General features: G+C 42.0%; 1 protein-coding gene across 2 annotated transcripts; it reads left to right on the forward strand.

Annotated features, from left to right (window-relative positions):
• Nucleotides 1–2,715: 2,715 nt before the first annotated feature.
• On the forward strand, nt 2,716–15,132 carry rfc1 (replication factor C (activator 1) 1). 2 transcript variants are annotated; one of them, XM_084342813.1, is made up of 23 exons: nt 2,716–2,826; nt 3,299–3,451; nt 3,549–3,624; nt 4,142–4,255; nt 6,764–7,062; nt 7,187–7,258; nt 8,062–8,166; nt 8,258–8,626; nt 8,828–8,941; nt 9,033–9,212; nt 10,274–10,378; nt 10,501–10,918; nt 11,034–11,146; nt 11,299–11,413; nt 12,057–12,145; nt 12,312–12,449; nt 12,559–12,654; nt 12,744–12,997; nt 13,123–13,240; nt 13,337–13,482; nt 13,568–13,781; nt 14,181–14,372; nt 14,474–15,132. In XM_084342813.1, exons 1-23 carry the CDS (start codon nt 2,824–2,826, stop codon nt 14,573–14,575), a joined length of 3,585 nt encoding a protein of 1,194 aa, XP_084198939.1. In that variant the 5' UTR covers nt 2,716–2,823; the 3' UTR covers nt 14,576–15,132. The 2 variants fall into 2 exon arrangements, with proteins under 2 accessions (XP_084198939.1, XP_084198940.1); XM_084342814.1 differs by having other exon boundaries at nt 2,717–2,826; nt 8,089–8,166.
• The last annotated feature ends 707 nt before the right edge of the window (nt 15,133–15,839 follow it).

The following is a 15,839-nucleotide window of genomic DNA, read 5'->3' on the forward strand; positions in this document are numbered from 1 at the left end:
CTTAACAAGGAAGACGAAGTGTAATGAGTGATCAAGTCTATCACTTTATATCACTTGATGTAAACCTGGTTGAAGGTACAAAGCTGCTGAAGCCTGGCAGAGCATCACTAGAAATAAATTGCTGGTTTGTATCTTGCAGACTTTGATTACAGCAGATTTGAAAATATTTATATTATGTTTTTGCCCAATACAGTTTGGTCCCCTCAAAGTTGTGGGGTTGTGTATTAAAATAAGGCTTTTTAAAAAAAAAATGAAATTGAATTAATTACAAATGTGAACTATAGCCAAAACTACAAAACTGTCACTACCTTTGTACTGCAGTGCATCTGTAGCACTCTCCTCTCCTCAGTGTCTTTCCTCCAACCTCCTCTGTAATGATTGTAGTGCTGTTTGACGTGATGTGTTGCTCATTATCCCAACCTCTCTCTGTTCCAGCTGCTCTGATCCAACAGGCCACCACAGTCAAAAATAAGGATATCAGAAAGTTCTTGGACGGTATTTACGTGTCTGAGAAGGGAACAGTAGTGGAGTCCGATCAGTAAAAGTTGCACCTGCACTCGTATAGAGGTTAGACAACGCCGTCGATGCCTCCCTCGTGGCCTATTTGGTTGCATGCTCCTGCTGCTTTGCATGTTTTGCTTGTGATGCAAATTTGTCTTTTTTCATTGCTCCAGTGATGTCTACGATTTTTATCTTGTGCGATGCAGATATATTTTAAGGATGTGTGCTGTTGGGGCTTAGCAATATGTTAATACTGATTTAATTGTCAAGGAAATTGTTTCTAATTATGCCAATTATAATTTTCCGGAGCCTAAAATGTCTTAAACTGCTCTTTTGATCTGACTCATGATTCATAACTGAATTTGTTTGCATGAAAAGGAAAAGCATCTAAACCATAAATGTATGAAGCTGAAGTATTTTGCCATTACATCAAGTTATCAACTTTTTTATAATTTGGGCCACAGTTTTAAAAAAAGATACAATTGCATGATGGTATGGACCACGAAGTGTGCTCACTGCTTCAGGCACCTCATTGCATTTTTGACTTTAGTTTATTGTCTTAATTTAACAATAACCACAACTACTACTTCTGAGTAGTTACATCAGTTATTTTAAAGTTTTCCAAAGAACCCAATGTGTTTGAATGGCACCAATGTCATGCAAGTTGTCAAGCAACAGTAATTTAGTTTGTGCTAACGATTTCATCAAACCAGCTGCATGTGATCAGGTCTCAGGCTTCTCACTGCTCTTGTGTTTTTTTATTTTAGCGGCCTTGATCCAACAGGCCACCACGGTCAGAAAGAAGGACATCAGGAAGTTCCTGGACGGCATCTACATCAGCGAAAGGACCACTGTCGTTGAGCAAGATGTCGAATAAATGTTCACCATGTCCTGTTTTGACCAATAAATTTACCATCTTTTCCAATTAATCTGTCCTCCGATTCCTTTATTTTTTGATTCGCTTAGCTGTAGGTCTGAGTTCAGTTGAGATGGCACTTTGCCTCCAAAGTATTCAAATAAAGTTAAAATGTGAAAGGAGGAGACTTGATCTGCATCTGAAAATCACAATATAGCAGCATTGTTTCCTTTTTGCTTGTACTTCATGAAGAACTTTGGGAATTGATACAGGCAAAATATAAGCCATGAATTTGTGAAATCTGAATCACAAAAAGCCATTTCATCCTGCTTGTTCTGCCTTTTGTTCATTACAGCCAATCACATAGTTGAAGGCCAGGCTCCCACTCCAAGAGTATTGAAACCAGTTTGCATCACATAAGGAGAATCTTTACATGTGTGCAGGTTTAAGATTAGAGACTAATCTTAAACCTGCACACATATTTTTGGAAAAATGCATCATACACTACAGGATATTGACATCAGTGAGCAGACCTGTGAGTGTACAGTTGGGATCAAAACTGGGGAAAGTCGGATAATGTAAACCTGGATACTATCAGGAAATTAATGAAAGTATCAGAAGTCAAATTGTTATATGAAGCAAAGACAGGCTTTCTCAGATTTAAATCATGGCTAGACTCATGTTCTCCAACTGACACGCTTTCCAGAAACCCTGGAGATAACAAGAGAGAGTGATACCACAGTGTCAAACCCACAGTGAGACATGGTGGGAAGATTCAAGTCTGGACACCTGCACAGAAATTGACTCCACCCTGACCAAGGAGAAATACAAGGAGAGACATGCTACACCCTTTGGTTTGATCTTTGTGGAGAAGGATTCATACTGCAGCAGGATAATGCACCTGAACATCTCAAAACTTTAAAAGAACAACTTGAAGATGAAAGAAGACCAAAGAGTCCTCCAGCATCACCTGACTTCAACACATTGAACATTCATGATGTGCTTAAGTGGCAATATGTAGTTTTGGAGAAGAAAGTTAAACTCAGGATTTTCATATTAACAATATTTATGAAGTTTATAAGACAAACAAAGAAATATTGATCTTTTCCATAACTGAATAAACAAGCTGTTCTCAGAGGAAAATAAGATGAGGTGGCAGGGTCCGCCAAATATAAACAAAGTAAAACAGTATGACATTGACATGAGTCATATTTCTGTCTGTCTCTCTACATTAAATGCTCAGAGTCTGGTTGGTGTCTGTTGCTTTTCTTTCTTCTTGTATATTTTTGTATTAATATAAACACATGGGCACGTAGAGCTGAGTGACGCACAGACGCACGCCGATCTCCCGGGCGTGCGTCATCTCCTGGCGACAGCAGAATCCTACTTCGCGCCAAGCAGTTGAACGTTTTCATCACTTCTCTGACATCGTAACTGACTATAAACAGCGAGAAAACCTCTTCATAATGGTATGTTACGAATTTAAACCACTTCCTCGCTCTGACAGCGAGCTGTGTGTACAAACAAAGGGGTTAAATAAAGCGAAAAATAATCCTGTTATCGTGTTAAAGCTGCGCGCTGCTGCACGTCAAGTGGGCAGTGTTAGCTACAGCTAAAGGGGACAAACTTGTCAAAATAGTGATTTAAAGTTCAGCGAGAAACGCAAGATGATCGACTTTTGCTCTGTTATCGTGTAATGGTTGACATTTGAGTGCTGTTTTGTTATCGAAGCTTTACTAAATGATGTGCATTTTCCTGAAAAAATCAATGTTAGAAAGTGAAATGTACAGACAAGTCCAGCAATTTGCAGTATTTGTATAATAGTGCAGCGTTGCCTTTTATTATACACAATTGACAGGCGATTTGACTCTAATTAGATTAACATGTCATATATTGTGTGTGTGTGTGTGTGTGTGTGTGTGTGTGTGTGTGTGTGTGTAGGACATCAGGCGGTTCTTTCAGCCGACTGTAGCCAAGCCTGCTGTGCAGAAACCAGCCTCAAATGGAAACACCACAACAGAGGAGAAGAAGAAGAAGAAGAAGAACCCCCTCTCTTCAGACGAGGAAGTGAAAAAGAAGAAAGAGACCGCCAAGGCATGAGATGGGCTCATCTTCTGCCCTCTTTCTTGTAGTATTTCCTCTGTTTCACCATCTTATTCATCAGGTTTTATCGTGGTTTTATGTGCTGCAGGTGAAAAGCTCCAAATCAGAGGAGAAACGCAAGGATACTGAGAAAAAGCGAAAGAAGCACGCAGTCATAGAATCAGGTTTGTGTCATTTCATTACTGTGTGATTTCCCCCTCAAAAAACTACTCTGGCTGCTGCAAGACTCTTATATTGTAGTCCAAATTAAAACAGGAAATGACACACCTCTTTGCCTCTTTACACAAAAATTTTAACAATAGTAAAAGTTTAAAGTTTGATTAATGAAGTACAAAATGAGCAAGGAGATATGTCATTTCCAGCTTTGTTTGGAATAGGAAATATAAGTGAAACTGGGAAACAGGTTGAAAATCTTTTTTAAAGATTTAATTTAAAAATCTAAAAATCTCTTAAAATGTTTTTATCCAGATAGTTATAAGAGTTTTGAGGGATTCTGTAAATACCTTTTTGAATAGCTGTAAGTGTTGTTAAATAACCTTATGTAAGGAGAAGAATGAGATGCTTAGCTCTGTAAGAGGCACAAACTGAACTTTTTGATAAGCTACAAATGACAGCTGGATTTGCTGCTTCTCCCCCTTGCATCTTTTCTTCTTGGCACATTTTCTATTTTTGTCTCTCCAGACTCAGAGGATGAGGAAGTGAAGAAGTCAAAGAAATCCCCCAAAGATAAACAGAAGACGAACAAGATGGAGCCACCTCCCAAAAAAGATCCTGTGCAGTATGTCTCTGAAACAGGTAATGGGACTTTGGTTTATCGTCGTATCACAGATCCATGTTGTGATTACCTTGGTGACTGCAAAGGGAAACTTTTCTTTTAAATATATCTATGCTCAGGATTTATCTAATTCATTACTTGCCATGTTGAGTCAATCAGTTAATTTATAGAGCTCATATAAAAAACAATAAATGTTTTAAATCCAAATTTAAGTGGAACAGGTAAAATATAAACATTCATGTGGTCATGTTTTAAAGGTGACATATTATGTTCATTTCTGCTTGTTGACATGGTTCCTTGATGTCTGAATGAAATGATAGTAACATGCTTTGGTCGAAAAAACCAAAGTATTGAGCACAGCAGGGTTGTTTACACACCAGTTTCACAGCCCTGCTCTAAGTGGCCGGTTTGAGTGCCTTTCCCTTCAATGCTAATGAGCTACTGCATGCGCCGCCCACCTCTTCCTGCCGGGCGGAAGACGTGAGGACGGCATCGCGTGACCATGGCAACGAGCAATACACAACGCGAAGCAACTTTTCTGTGTCTGTGCCTGCATATAACTGATGGTAGCACAGCAGACATGTAGCAGGTAGCCCCTGTCTCCAGCTCCAAAACAAAGTAGTGATTGCTTTACTGCAGATAACGTTTTGGTGCTCTCAGGTCTGGTCTCTCATGCCAGCAGCTAATGCTACACACGTATTACATGTATACCAACACACAGGAAGTTGTTCGACCGCCAAGTTACTCCTGGGCGTCTCACACAGTCCTTTAGCACAACATGCTAATCAATTAACGTAGCTCACTGGCCATGAATAACAGACCATTTCATTCCGTCTCCTCTGCGTGTTCACGGCGGGACAGTAGCTCACAGTCCGCGAACAGCTGAGACATTTCACATCGTCTCCTCTGCGTGTTCACGGCGGGACAGTAGCTCACAGTCCGCGAACAACTGAGTGGCAAGCAGCACAAATGGTGTGGCAAGCAGCTATACTTGTACTGTTTACAGGAATTCCTTTGTTGTTGAAGAACTTGATGACTTGCTGCTCAAGCGTGAGCAGTTCATCTCTTGGTGCATCTTCCCCCTCCTTGTCACCTGCTGTGATCCGTGCATAGGAGCGGTGGGTTGTCTCAAGCCCAGAAATCACCAGGTCGTCCATCCTTGAATACTGCTCCAAATCTTCCACTCTTCTTTCAAGCTCTTCAATCTTCTTGTCTTTGTCTTTAGTTAATGCCTTCAGTTGCCGCACTTCATCAATTAAATCCAGTAGGCCCATTTGTTGTTTTGCTACCTTACTCAGTTCCTCTGACATGAAATTCAGAGACTTTTTCACCTCTTCCATCTCTTCAGCTAACTTCTTAGTAGCCATTCTTTAGTTAGTGATGAAAGTACTTTCAAAGTATACAAAATCCACTTTATTGGCAAGATTCCAGGTAATCCAGTATTGCTGGTGTGTCAGTGCATTGCAGCACATGTCATCAAAAAGTCTCCAACAGTTCCAAAATCACAAAAAATAATCCAGCAGTTTGACTTTTATCTTTCTCACAAGCCTGGAGATGTTGCTCAACTGCATGGATGTCTACTTATTTTCATGATTTTTGATGGATTGGTAGAGCTGAATGACCCAGTGCATCTAACCAGCAGCCATCTTGGATCTCATCATCATTATTAAACTCTTCCTGTCTCCATGCAAACTTTTGGTCCAAATGTAAAAGTCATTTCATACAATCTCCTCTGCGTGTTCACGGCGGGACAGTAGCTCACCAGCCGCTAACAACTGAGACCATTTCATACAATCTCCTCTGCGTGTTCACGGCGGGACAGTAGCTCACTGGCCGCTAACAATTAAGACCATTTCATACCGTCTCCTCCACATGTTCAACGTTGATAACTTCACATGGAACGTTAGTTCAGCTTCATATTTACATCGACGCTTAGCATTAGCTTGTGTGCTAAACGGCAAAAGTAACACAAACTATACTGTTAAATAAATACTTACATCATCTCTGAAGCTAGGACGTTTCTCTGATGAATAAAAAGTAGCCACTTCGCTCTGATATCCTCTTTTGTAGGGAGGCGATGTAGCGAAACATGAGGATCCGTGCATCCGGTTGTACATGGTAGCGGTCAGGCTGACGTGTACAAGTAAGCGAGAACGAGAAAATGGCGGATCCTTGTTCAGGTAGCTGGCGTAGTGTGGGAGGAGATTCAAATCACCCGGACTGTTGCGTAACAGTCCGGGTGAAATCCAAGTGGCTCGTTTAGAGACTCAATTCCTGACTCCAGTAGTTTACAAAACATTGACTTAGTTGTTGAAAATCACTCTTACGGGGTGGGGAGGCACTCTAGATACGCAAATATACATACTAAAGCAAGGAAAAAGTGAGTTTTGCAGAATATGTCCCCTTTAAAATTTGCGAGACTCAAACTCATTTGTAAAAAGATCCAGCCAGATTGAACATGAGGCATGATGTTTAATGTAATTCATGGAAAATGTGTGTTGAGAGGATATTTATCTTTGTGTTTGTAGATTCAGACAGTGACAACTTTCAGACCTTGAAGAAAGCATCCAAACCCAAGCAGAACGGCATGGCCAAACCGACAAAGTCGGATGCAGTGAGCGCTCGTCCAGGAGCAATAGGGGGTCTGAAGTCTCCTGTCAGACCAACATCCACCCAGGGGAAAACTGCAGCGAAGTCTCCTGTCACCCCTAAGTCAGCCCCGCCTCCTCAGCCCAAACAAACCCCCACCTCAGTGCTCGACTACTTCGGCAGCGCAACTATTCAGCGCTCAGATAAGAAGCTCGTAGCCAGCACCAAACGAAAGGCTGTGAGTCCTGAGGGATTTCTTCCTGTTTTCACTCTTCTCATGAACTGCTTTTTCATCCTTTTTAAGCAAGTATCAAAAAGGATTCTTACAACAAACTGACTTTGTGAACTCATCTTCTCCTCAGCCGACTCAGGACATGGATGATCTGAGTGATGAACAAATCGCCAGAGCGCTGCAGATGGACGAGGAGATGGAGGTAGGCTGTTTGTTCATTGCACTAGTGATTACAGCTAAAACAAGTGGGTGATTAGATTGATTGATTGATTGATTAGTTGATTGACAGAATAATCTATTTTCAACCATTTTTTGCCAACTCAATTCAGTGTTTCAGTCATTTTTTTATGTTGAATATTTAAAAAATGTGATGATTTGGGTCTTCCTAGTAGCTCATCTGGTAGAGCAGGTGCCCCATTTATAGAGGCGTTGTCCTCGCGGCAGCTGCCCAGGATTCAAATCCAACCTGTGGCTCTTTGCTGCATGTCAGTCCCCCTCTCTCTTATCCCATTTCCTGTCATTCTTCCAGCCATACTCTCAAATAAAGCCATGAAAGGGCCAAACTAAATATAAAAAATAAAATGTGATGATTTGATGCTTTACTGGTTGTAAACTGAATATCTTCGGGTTGTAGGCTGTAAGATAAAACATGCAGTTTCACTACCTAATGTTGAGCCTTTTGAGCTCATAAAGGCCATTTTTGATTTCTAGACAAATCAACTTATCTGTGAAAATAATCTATAAATTAATTGATATTGACAGTCAGCATTTCTAATGTTTTACCCACTATAACTGCCCATAGAAATATGAGGGCAGGTGCAGTCATTGAAAGCTTGCAAAACTTTGAAAGTTTGCCTCTAAAGCTTGGAAATGGTTTTGAATGTCATGAATCTTTAAGTGATTTACTGAAATTCTGAATGATTAATTAATTTTTGCTTGAATCCTTGAATGTAAAAATCCAAGAAGCAATAGTAATAGTCGAGCTTGCCTTCTGCTTTTCTCAAGCTTCTTCTTCACTCTGACTTCCCTAAGCTGGAGAAACAAGTCCATGAGGATGAGGAGTTTGCCAGAACACTGGCCATGCTGGATGACGAGCCTCAAGCGAAAAAGGTTATTTAAAAAAACAACAACACAAAGGCGCATTCACTTTTAATGTTAGTGAATGTCAAATGTAATTTTTTATGTGTGTGTCCCTATCCAGGCTCGTAAAGGCTCGGATGAAAAACCAGCTCCTGCCGCACTTCCCAAAAGGAGCAGTACAGACTCTGCTGCTGCCAGCACGAGCAGCCCGTCAAAGACCCGTCAAAGGGGCAGCGTGTTGGAGGATGTGATTAGTCCGTCTCCTAAGAAGAGCCAAGCTCCCGTCAAAACCAGCTCCAAACTGGCCATGATGAAGAAAAGAGATGAAGACAGAAATGAAGGGCAGAAGAGCAAAACACCAATTTCACCCACAAAAATTAAAATCTCTCCCAAACAGGAGCCCGTCACTTCGTCGAGCTCAGACATGAAGTTCACACCCAAAACAGGAACCACGCCCGCTGCAGTTAAAATTTCTCCCAAGAAACCAGAGGTGAGCAAGTTGGATGCCTCATCTGTCTGCTATAATGTATAGTGGCAATGTCATGATCAACTGTATCAATCAATTTATAGGTCCCCGAAGGAGCAGAGAAATAGAAACTCATGATAAAACGCAAAGAACATAAACACAAAGTAAAACAAGTGAAAAACGAATTTAAAAACACGTTGAATGTCCTCCCTGTCTCTAAATCAGAGCACAAATACGAGTCCTGATGACGCAGAGAAGAAGAAGATGAACACTTCTGCTTACAGGAACTTCCTCAACAGAGACGGACCACGAGCTCTGGGCTCCAAGGAAATTCCTCAGGTAACACAGAGAAAAACCCTTCGTTTAGCTGACCACCATCTTATCTTGTTTAATCACTAACTGTATGATGTGTGTGTGTGTGTGTGTCCAGGGTGAAGACAACTGTCTGGAGGGCTGTGTGTTTGTGGTGACGGGGGTCCTGGAGTCTATGGAGAGGGACGATGCCAAATCCCTCATCGAGCGTTATGGAGGCAAGGTGACTGTCAGCATCAGCAAGAAGACGACCTACCTGGTGCAGGGCAGAGACAGCGGAGTCTCGAAGCTCGAGAAGGTGATTGACATGCTATCAGCCAGCGGCATCTGGCTTTTGTCTTTTATTGAGAAAGAGTTTAATCAGCATTCATTCTTATAGAAACAAACATCCCAGTGGACATGCTTTTTCGTCCCTTCTCCGACATGATGCTATGGCGTGGTTGACGTTGAGGATGTTGATGCATAAATACTTTCCCATCTGTCTCTGTTAAAGCAGCGCTCGAACATTGTTCAGTCAGTGTTGAGATTGAAAGAGAGACCAAAGGAAAAGATAAGATGAAGTAATCACAGTATTCTCACTGGTCTCCGTGCTGACTTGTACTGTTCCCTGTTGTACGGCACTTTGTGATGTTGAATGTGAGGCACCAGTTTAAGGGAAAAAAACCCCTCAAACTTTAATCGCCGATTTTTAGCGGGTTCATCCATGTTTAGATTACCTACATTTACGTGCTTATTTTGGTAGCAATGTTCAAACCAGACCTAGAGAAGCATTTCTTGAAGAAAATATGTTTACTGCTGAGAGCACTGAGGCTGATTGGCCTGATTTTTGGATAACTTTATAAAGAAATAAAAACTAATTAACCTTATTATTTGACTGAGCTGTAGATGCTGTAGATGCTGTGGATGCGAATGGAAGCTGAATGATACTTCAGCATTAGGTTTTAATACATTACAGAATATATATACATTTGAATGGAGTTTCAGCTGTGCCGTAAATGTAATGGATGTGTATGGGATTGTTTTTAAAACAAAATAGTTATCATTAAGAGTAAGAAAATAAGAATCAATGGGTCTGTATGGAAATGATTGAACTTTAATAGTTGTGGTAAATGTAGGGAAGATGCAACCAATTGAATTCTTTCTTTAAAAAAAAAAAAGAAGAAACAGGAATAGCTCATAAAATATGCTAATGTAGCACATTTGTATATAATAATATAATGTAATTATGGTGACAGGACTAGGGATGTATACGCTCCAAAAAATAATTAATAAGTATCAAGCAACAGCAACTGCACTATTTCCTGTATCCATCCATCAAATACAGTGAATGTGTTTGTTTGTACGATTGGCTCTAATCAGGCGGAGAGTCTTGGCACCACGATCCTGGACGAGGACGGTTTGTTGGAGCTGATCAGAACCAAACCGGGAAAGAAGTCCAAGTACGAGATTGCTGCAGAGGCTGAGGTCAGCGCTCGTATTTTCACTTGAATCATGTTGTTTAAGAGTCATTTCATTACACTGGTGTAATTTTAACACAGAAAATGTCAAATGTCAAAAAAAAAGATTTTTATGTTTAATATTTTCAGAGCAAAGCCTCAAAGACCAGGACACCTCCCAGCAAGACCTCGAAGAGGACCCCCACAGCCCAGAAGATATCTCCCTCTAAGGGTAACTCCAGGTCCCCTCACACCCCGAGCCCTTCAAAGACCGGCTTGGCTCTAGGCCACGCTGCCAGGACCAAAGATGGCGGCACACCACCTGGGAGAGGTTCACGTCACACAGCCCGGAGGGAGCTGGGCCTCTCCTCCTCCTCTTCATCGTCAGCCCCTACAGCATCATCCCCATCAACGTCCGGAGAGAGTCTGCTGTGGGTGGACAAGTACCGCCCGCTCTCTCTGAAGACTGTGATTGGTCAGCAGGGAGACCAGAGCTGTGCCAATAAGCTACTCCGCTGGCTGAAGGACTGGTACAAACATCACAGCGGGGGTGCCTCCAAGCCAGCAGGTATCTGATGGTTTAGCTCTGTTCATGTTGTGAGGGTGTGTGAGCAGAATAATGATAGAAATTAGAAGCTAATTTTGTTTCATGTTGTCTTTGTTTCCTGTTTCTTGCTGCGCAGCTGCGAGGTTCGGTAAGTTTGGAGGTAAAGATGATGGTTCAGGATACAAAGCTGCCTTGCTCTCTGGACCACCGGGAGTGGGGAAGACCACCACAGCTGCCCTGGTCTGTGAGGTCAGTCTGAAAACACACACACACGTTTTGGGGTGTTTTTTCTTTGTTTTTCTGTGTCTTTACACTGGTCTGTATTGCTACATCCATGACTCCCACATTGGACAAATGGATCTCAGTCTGTTTTTGACTGTGTCTTGTGTGTTGGCCTGCAGGAGTTGGGCTTCAGCTTTGTGGAGATGAACGCCAGCTGCACTCGCAGCAAAAACAGCCTGAAGGAAGTCGTCGCTGAGTCACTTAACAACACCAGCATCGAGAGCTTCTACAAAGGTGATTTCACTTTTGTTTCTCTGTGTTTCTGTCTGCTACACATTTTAATCTACATTAACCTACAATGATGGGCTTATTTCTCCAGAAAAGAAAAGCCCAACCGGTAAATTGGTCAACCACTTTTATCAGCTGAATCTATCACAGATTTATCAGGATCGGTGTTGTCAGATATGTGCTTATATGATGAAATAACTCTTTACTGTTTCAGTGCACTGATGTCTTTTTGGTGTGTAATGTAATGTATTTAATTGTTTGATATGTACACTCGAGGAATCATTGAGAAAAGGGTGTAAAGAGTAAGGTTTTAATTGTGGAGCAGCTACATCTCAGAACAACGTTGTGAAGAAAATTGATGCCTGTAGCACTTTGACCCTGTGGAGGTAGTAAAAGAAAAACTATGAGCAAACTAAGAATATTTCTAAAATTAAACCTCTCTAAAAATAGTGACTGTAGAGTAGAGGTGTTGCTACCTTCACTATAGCACATGCCATATTTACAGGTTTAGCTCCATCTGTTGAAGATTTTGTTCTTCTCTAAAGAGGTGAAATTATTTTTCTCTTAAAGAATTAATACAGCATACTGTTCTTCTTGAAGTGAAGTGAATACTGTGTGTAATATGAAACTGTTGGTGTGTGTTTCGTAGGCACATCTCAAACGGTGACCAGTAAACACGTCCTGATCATGGATGAGATCGATGGCATGGCTGGCAACGAGGACCGTGGAGGGATTCAGGTAAAAAAAACACATTTTTATGATAGTCTGGAAAGATTTCTGACATTTTGATGAAGTTAAATTGGTGGTTGATCATACCTCAGGAGAAAGGTACTCAAAATGGCAACATGCGGACAAAGACATCTCGTTTTCTTGACACTGACCCCTGACCTTTGTCCTCCTGTAGGAGATGATCGGCCTGATCAAAAATACAAAGATTCCCATCATCTGCATGTGTAATGATCGCAACCACATGAAGATCAGATCACTGTCCAACCACTGCTTCGATCTGCGCTTCCAGAGGCCGCGAGTGGAACAGATCAAGGTACTCACACACACACAGGGTTTATTATATATTATTAATTAATTAATAATTCTCTCTATCAGATTCATGAGACTTAGTTTCCTTCACTTTTTTCCCTTTTCCTGTTCAGGGAGCCATGATGTCTATCGCTTACAAGGAGGGAATCAAGATCCCGCCCCCAGCACTTAACGAAATTATCCTAGCCTCCAATCAGGACGTCCGACAGGTAAAAGTAGACACAATATCTTAAAAGTCGATTCATACTGCGGTTATGTTTTCACTCTCCTCTCATCACGCTGGCTGTTTTGTCTCCAGGTGATCCACAACCTGAGCATGTGGTCGTCCAAAGACAAGGTGATGACGTACGACCAGTGCAAGTCTGACGCAGCCAGAGCTCGCAAGGACATGAAGATCGGGCCATTTGACGTTTGTAGGAAGGTGTTCGCCGCAGGTGATGAGACGGCCCACATGAGCCTCATGGACAAGTCGGACCTCTTCTTCCACGACTACTCGCTAGCGCCGCTCTTTGTCCAAGAGAACTATCCGCATGTTCGGCCGAGGGCTGCAGGGTGAGAGAGGCTCGCTGTTTCCACCCGTTTCCAATCTTTATGCTAAGCTAAGCTAATCACCACCTCTCACTTCATTAACACTCGAGACAACAAAAATGTCGAACTGAATGTTTCTCTTCTCACAGTGGTGATCTGAAGTCCCACCTGGTGTTGCTCAGCAAGACGGCTGACTCCATCTCTGACGGAGACCTGGTGGACAGACAGATCCGCTCCAGGCAGAACTGGTCACTGTTGCCCACCCAGGTATATCATTAATTATTGTAAACATGCTCATGCTGTATCACAAGCTTATTTACAAGCTCCTGTGCTCATCGTGTTGGCCTGTATGTGCGCCTGCAGGCGATCTATGCCAGCGTGCTGCCAGGCGAGCTCATGAGAGGCTACATGAGTCATTTCCCCACCTTCCCCAGCTGGCTCGGAAAACACTCCTCCACCACTAAACATTCCCGCATCGTCCAGGAGTTGGCCTCTCACATGGGTTTAAAGTGAGTAGACCTCGATCGCTGTCTTTTAACTGTTTACACAAACAAAACATCACACTTGAATGTTTTATTTGTCTGGATCCTGCAGGACGATGAGCAGCAGACAGGCGGTGAACCTGGACTACCTGCACTACATGCGGCAGGCGCTGTTGACCCCACTTCAGAGGCACGGAGCGGAGGGCGCCGCCCAAGCCGTGCAGATGCTAGACGACTATCAGCTCATCAAGGAAGACGTGGACAGCATCATGGAGATCAGTGTCTGGGGCGGACAGCAAGACCCCTACTCCAAACTTGACTCCAAGGTCAGCAGGAGGCGAGAGAGGGGGTGTATTTTGGATTTTTGAGATGGTCCTTTAAAGTCATGTATCTGGCTAGTTTAGGCTACTTTGATTGGTTGATGAAACTTGCAGCATATCCGAGTTTCATTCTGCTTTATTTACCTGCTTATAACTACAATACGCACCTTAACTGGTGTGAGTGGTTCTCCAGATTAAATTTAAAGCCCCTACATGTAGGATTTGAACAATTCCCACTTTGGCAACTCCCAGTGACTGTATCAAAAAGACATCATGCTCTCCAGTGCCCATTTCTTCTTCTGTGGTGTAGCTTGATGCGATCAGCATTCATCCGATCCTGCAGCTTTACAAAATAAAACACAGATTTTGGCCTTTTTGACACCTCTGCTGTCTGTCTCCTCCTAGGTGAAGGCAGCATTCACAAGGACCTACAACAAAGACGTGCATCTGACGCCGTATTCCCTTCAAGTAGTGAAGAAGGGCCGTCGTGGTGTTGGCGGCAGCGGGGAGTCGGAGTTGGGAGGCGAGGAGGTGGACAAGGAAGGGCAGGAGTCTGAGGAAGAGGGAGACAACCTGAAAACTGACGCCATGATCAAAGTAAGAGCCCTCAAATGTGCAAAACCACTGCACATTTTATTTTGTGTGTTTTTATCTTTCTGTGTTCTTAAATGTTGTCTATGTCTTGTTCTTCTGTGCAGCAGAAGAAGGCCAAAGCCACCAAGGAGGTAAAGAAAGAGAAGAAAGAAGATTCTGGGAAGGGGAAGGGCAAAGGAAAGGGCAAAGGCAAGGGAAAGAAATGAACGATGACCACAGGAGGAGAACAAACTGCCTTCTTCCGCCTCCACAGACTCTAATATTTTTCTCCGCACTTGCAACGATCCGTTAATGAGCATCAGGAAGTCGTTAAACTGGTCTTCACCTCTGCAGGAAACTCATCTGTCCCTCATCCAAACATGTTGACTCCTGCCACACTAAGAAATGTCTTTCCTCTTTTTAAACTTCCTGTCAGAACTCCATACCGAACAAATGATGCATATTATCTGCTCGTTCCATCATCATGTCTGTGCACCTCTGTATTAACATGTGTCTCAACAGGAGTGTAGTGCATTTCCTCTGTCGTCAGTTTGTGATTCAGGTGTCGAGGCTGTAAATAATGTGATGTAAAGGACTGTTACTTTTTGCTACGACTACAGTAGAGAAATGCTTTAGCACCACAGTTAGCACTGACGCCCCCTGTAAATTGCAATTTTGTAAAAAATTTCATTAGGATTAATAGAGAAATATGTTGCTCGTGAGTGTCTGTGATTTTTCTTTTTTCCAAATAAAGAGAGATACTAGCCATGTTCTAGAAAGCTGACAGCTTTGCCAGTAGAAGATGGCTCCAGGGAGTTAATAAAAAGAGATATTTAGATTCCACTTCTGAATATAGATCCTGTAGATAATCTGACTACTTACCAATCAAGTCAAAGCAAATCCAGTCACACAACAGACAAGCATTCAGTGTGAGACTGTCTATTAATGCTGATACTGGCAAACTATCACTACGTAGAGATTAAAAAGTAAAATGAAAACTGCATCTAATGATTATTATAATTGTGTAGATTAATCATTTGATCTACGACATATGAAAATAGTGTAAAAATGGCCGTCACAGCTTCAGTTATCAGGTGACGTCTTCAAATGTTTTGTCTGACCTTCATAACGCGAAAATACTTCAGGTATAGAAGCAGAAAATCAATGTGCCAGTGTGGTGGTGTGTGGGAAAACAGTGTTTGTCTGAAAAATGACTTCAAACATTAAATCAGTTTTCAAAATTTGTGCTAATATTTTTTCTGTCGATTAACTAATTAATTTATCATGACGACTTTTAGTCATAGCCAACAATGACAAATGGATTAAGATATCAAGGCTTAGCACTTTTTCTGCAGTTGCATTAAGTACAAAAGTTGCCTCTCTGTCAGTACTGCTCCTTAAGACTAAAAACGTTAATTATACCTTTTAAATTTTGAGATTCAAAGTTCATTTTTGACCTTGGGAATCTCACCCTGAGGTCCATTTAGTAGC

This window comes from Pagrus pagrus, assembly GCF_965226575.1.
Source record: "Pagrus pagrus genome assembly, chromosome: 2".
Classification (NCBI taxonomy): Eukaryota; Metazoa; Chordata; class Actinopteri; order Spariformes; family Sparidae; genus Pagrus; species Pagrus pagrus.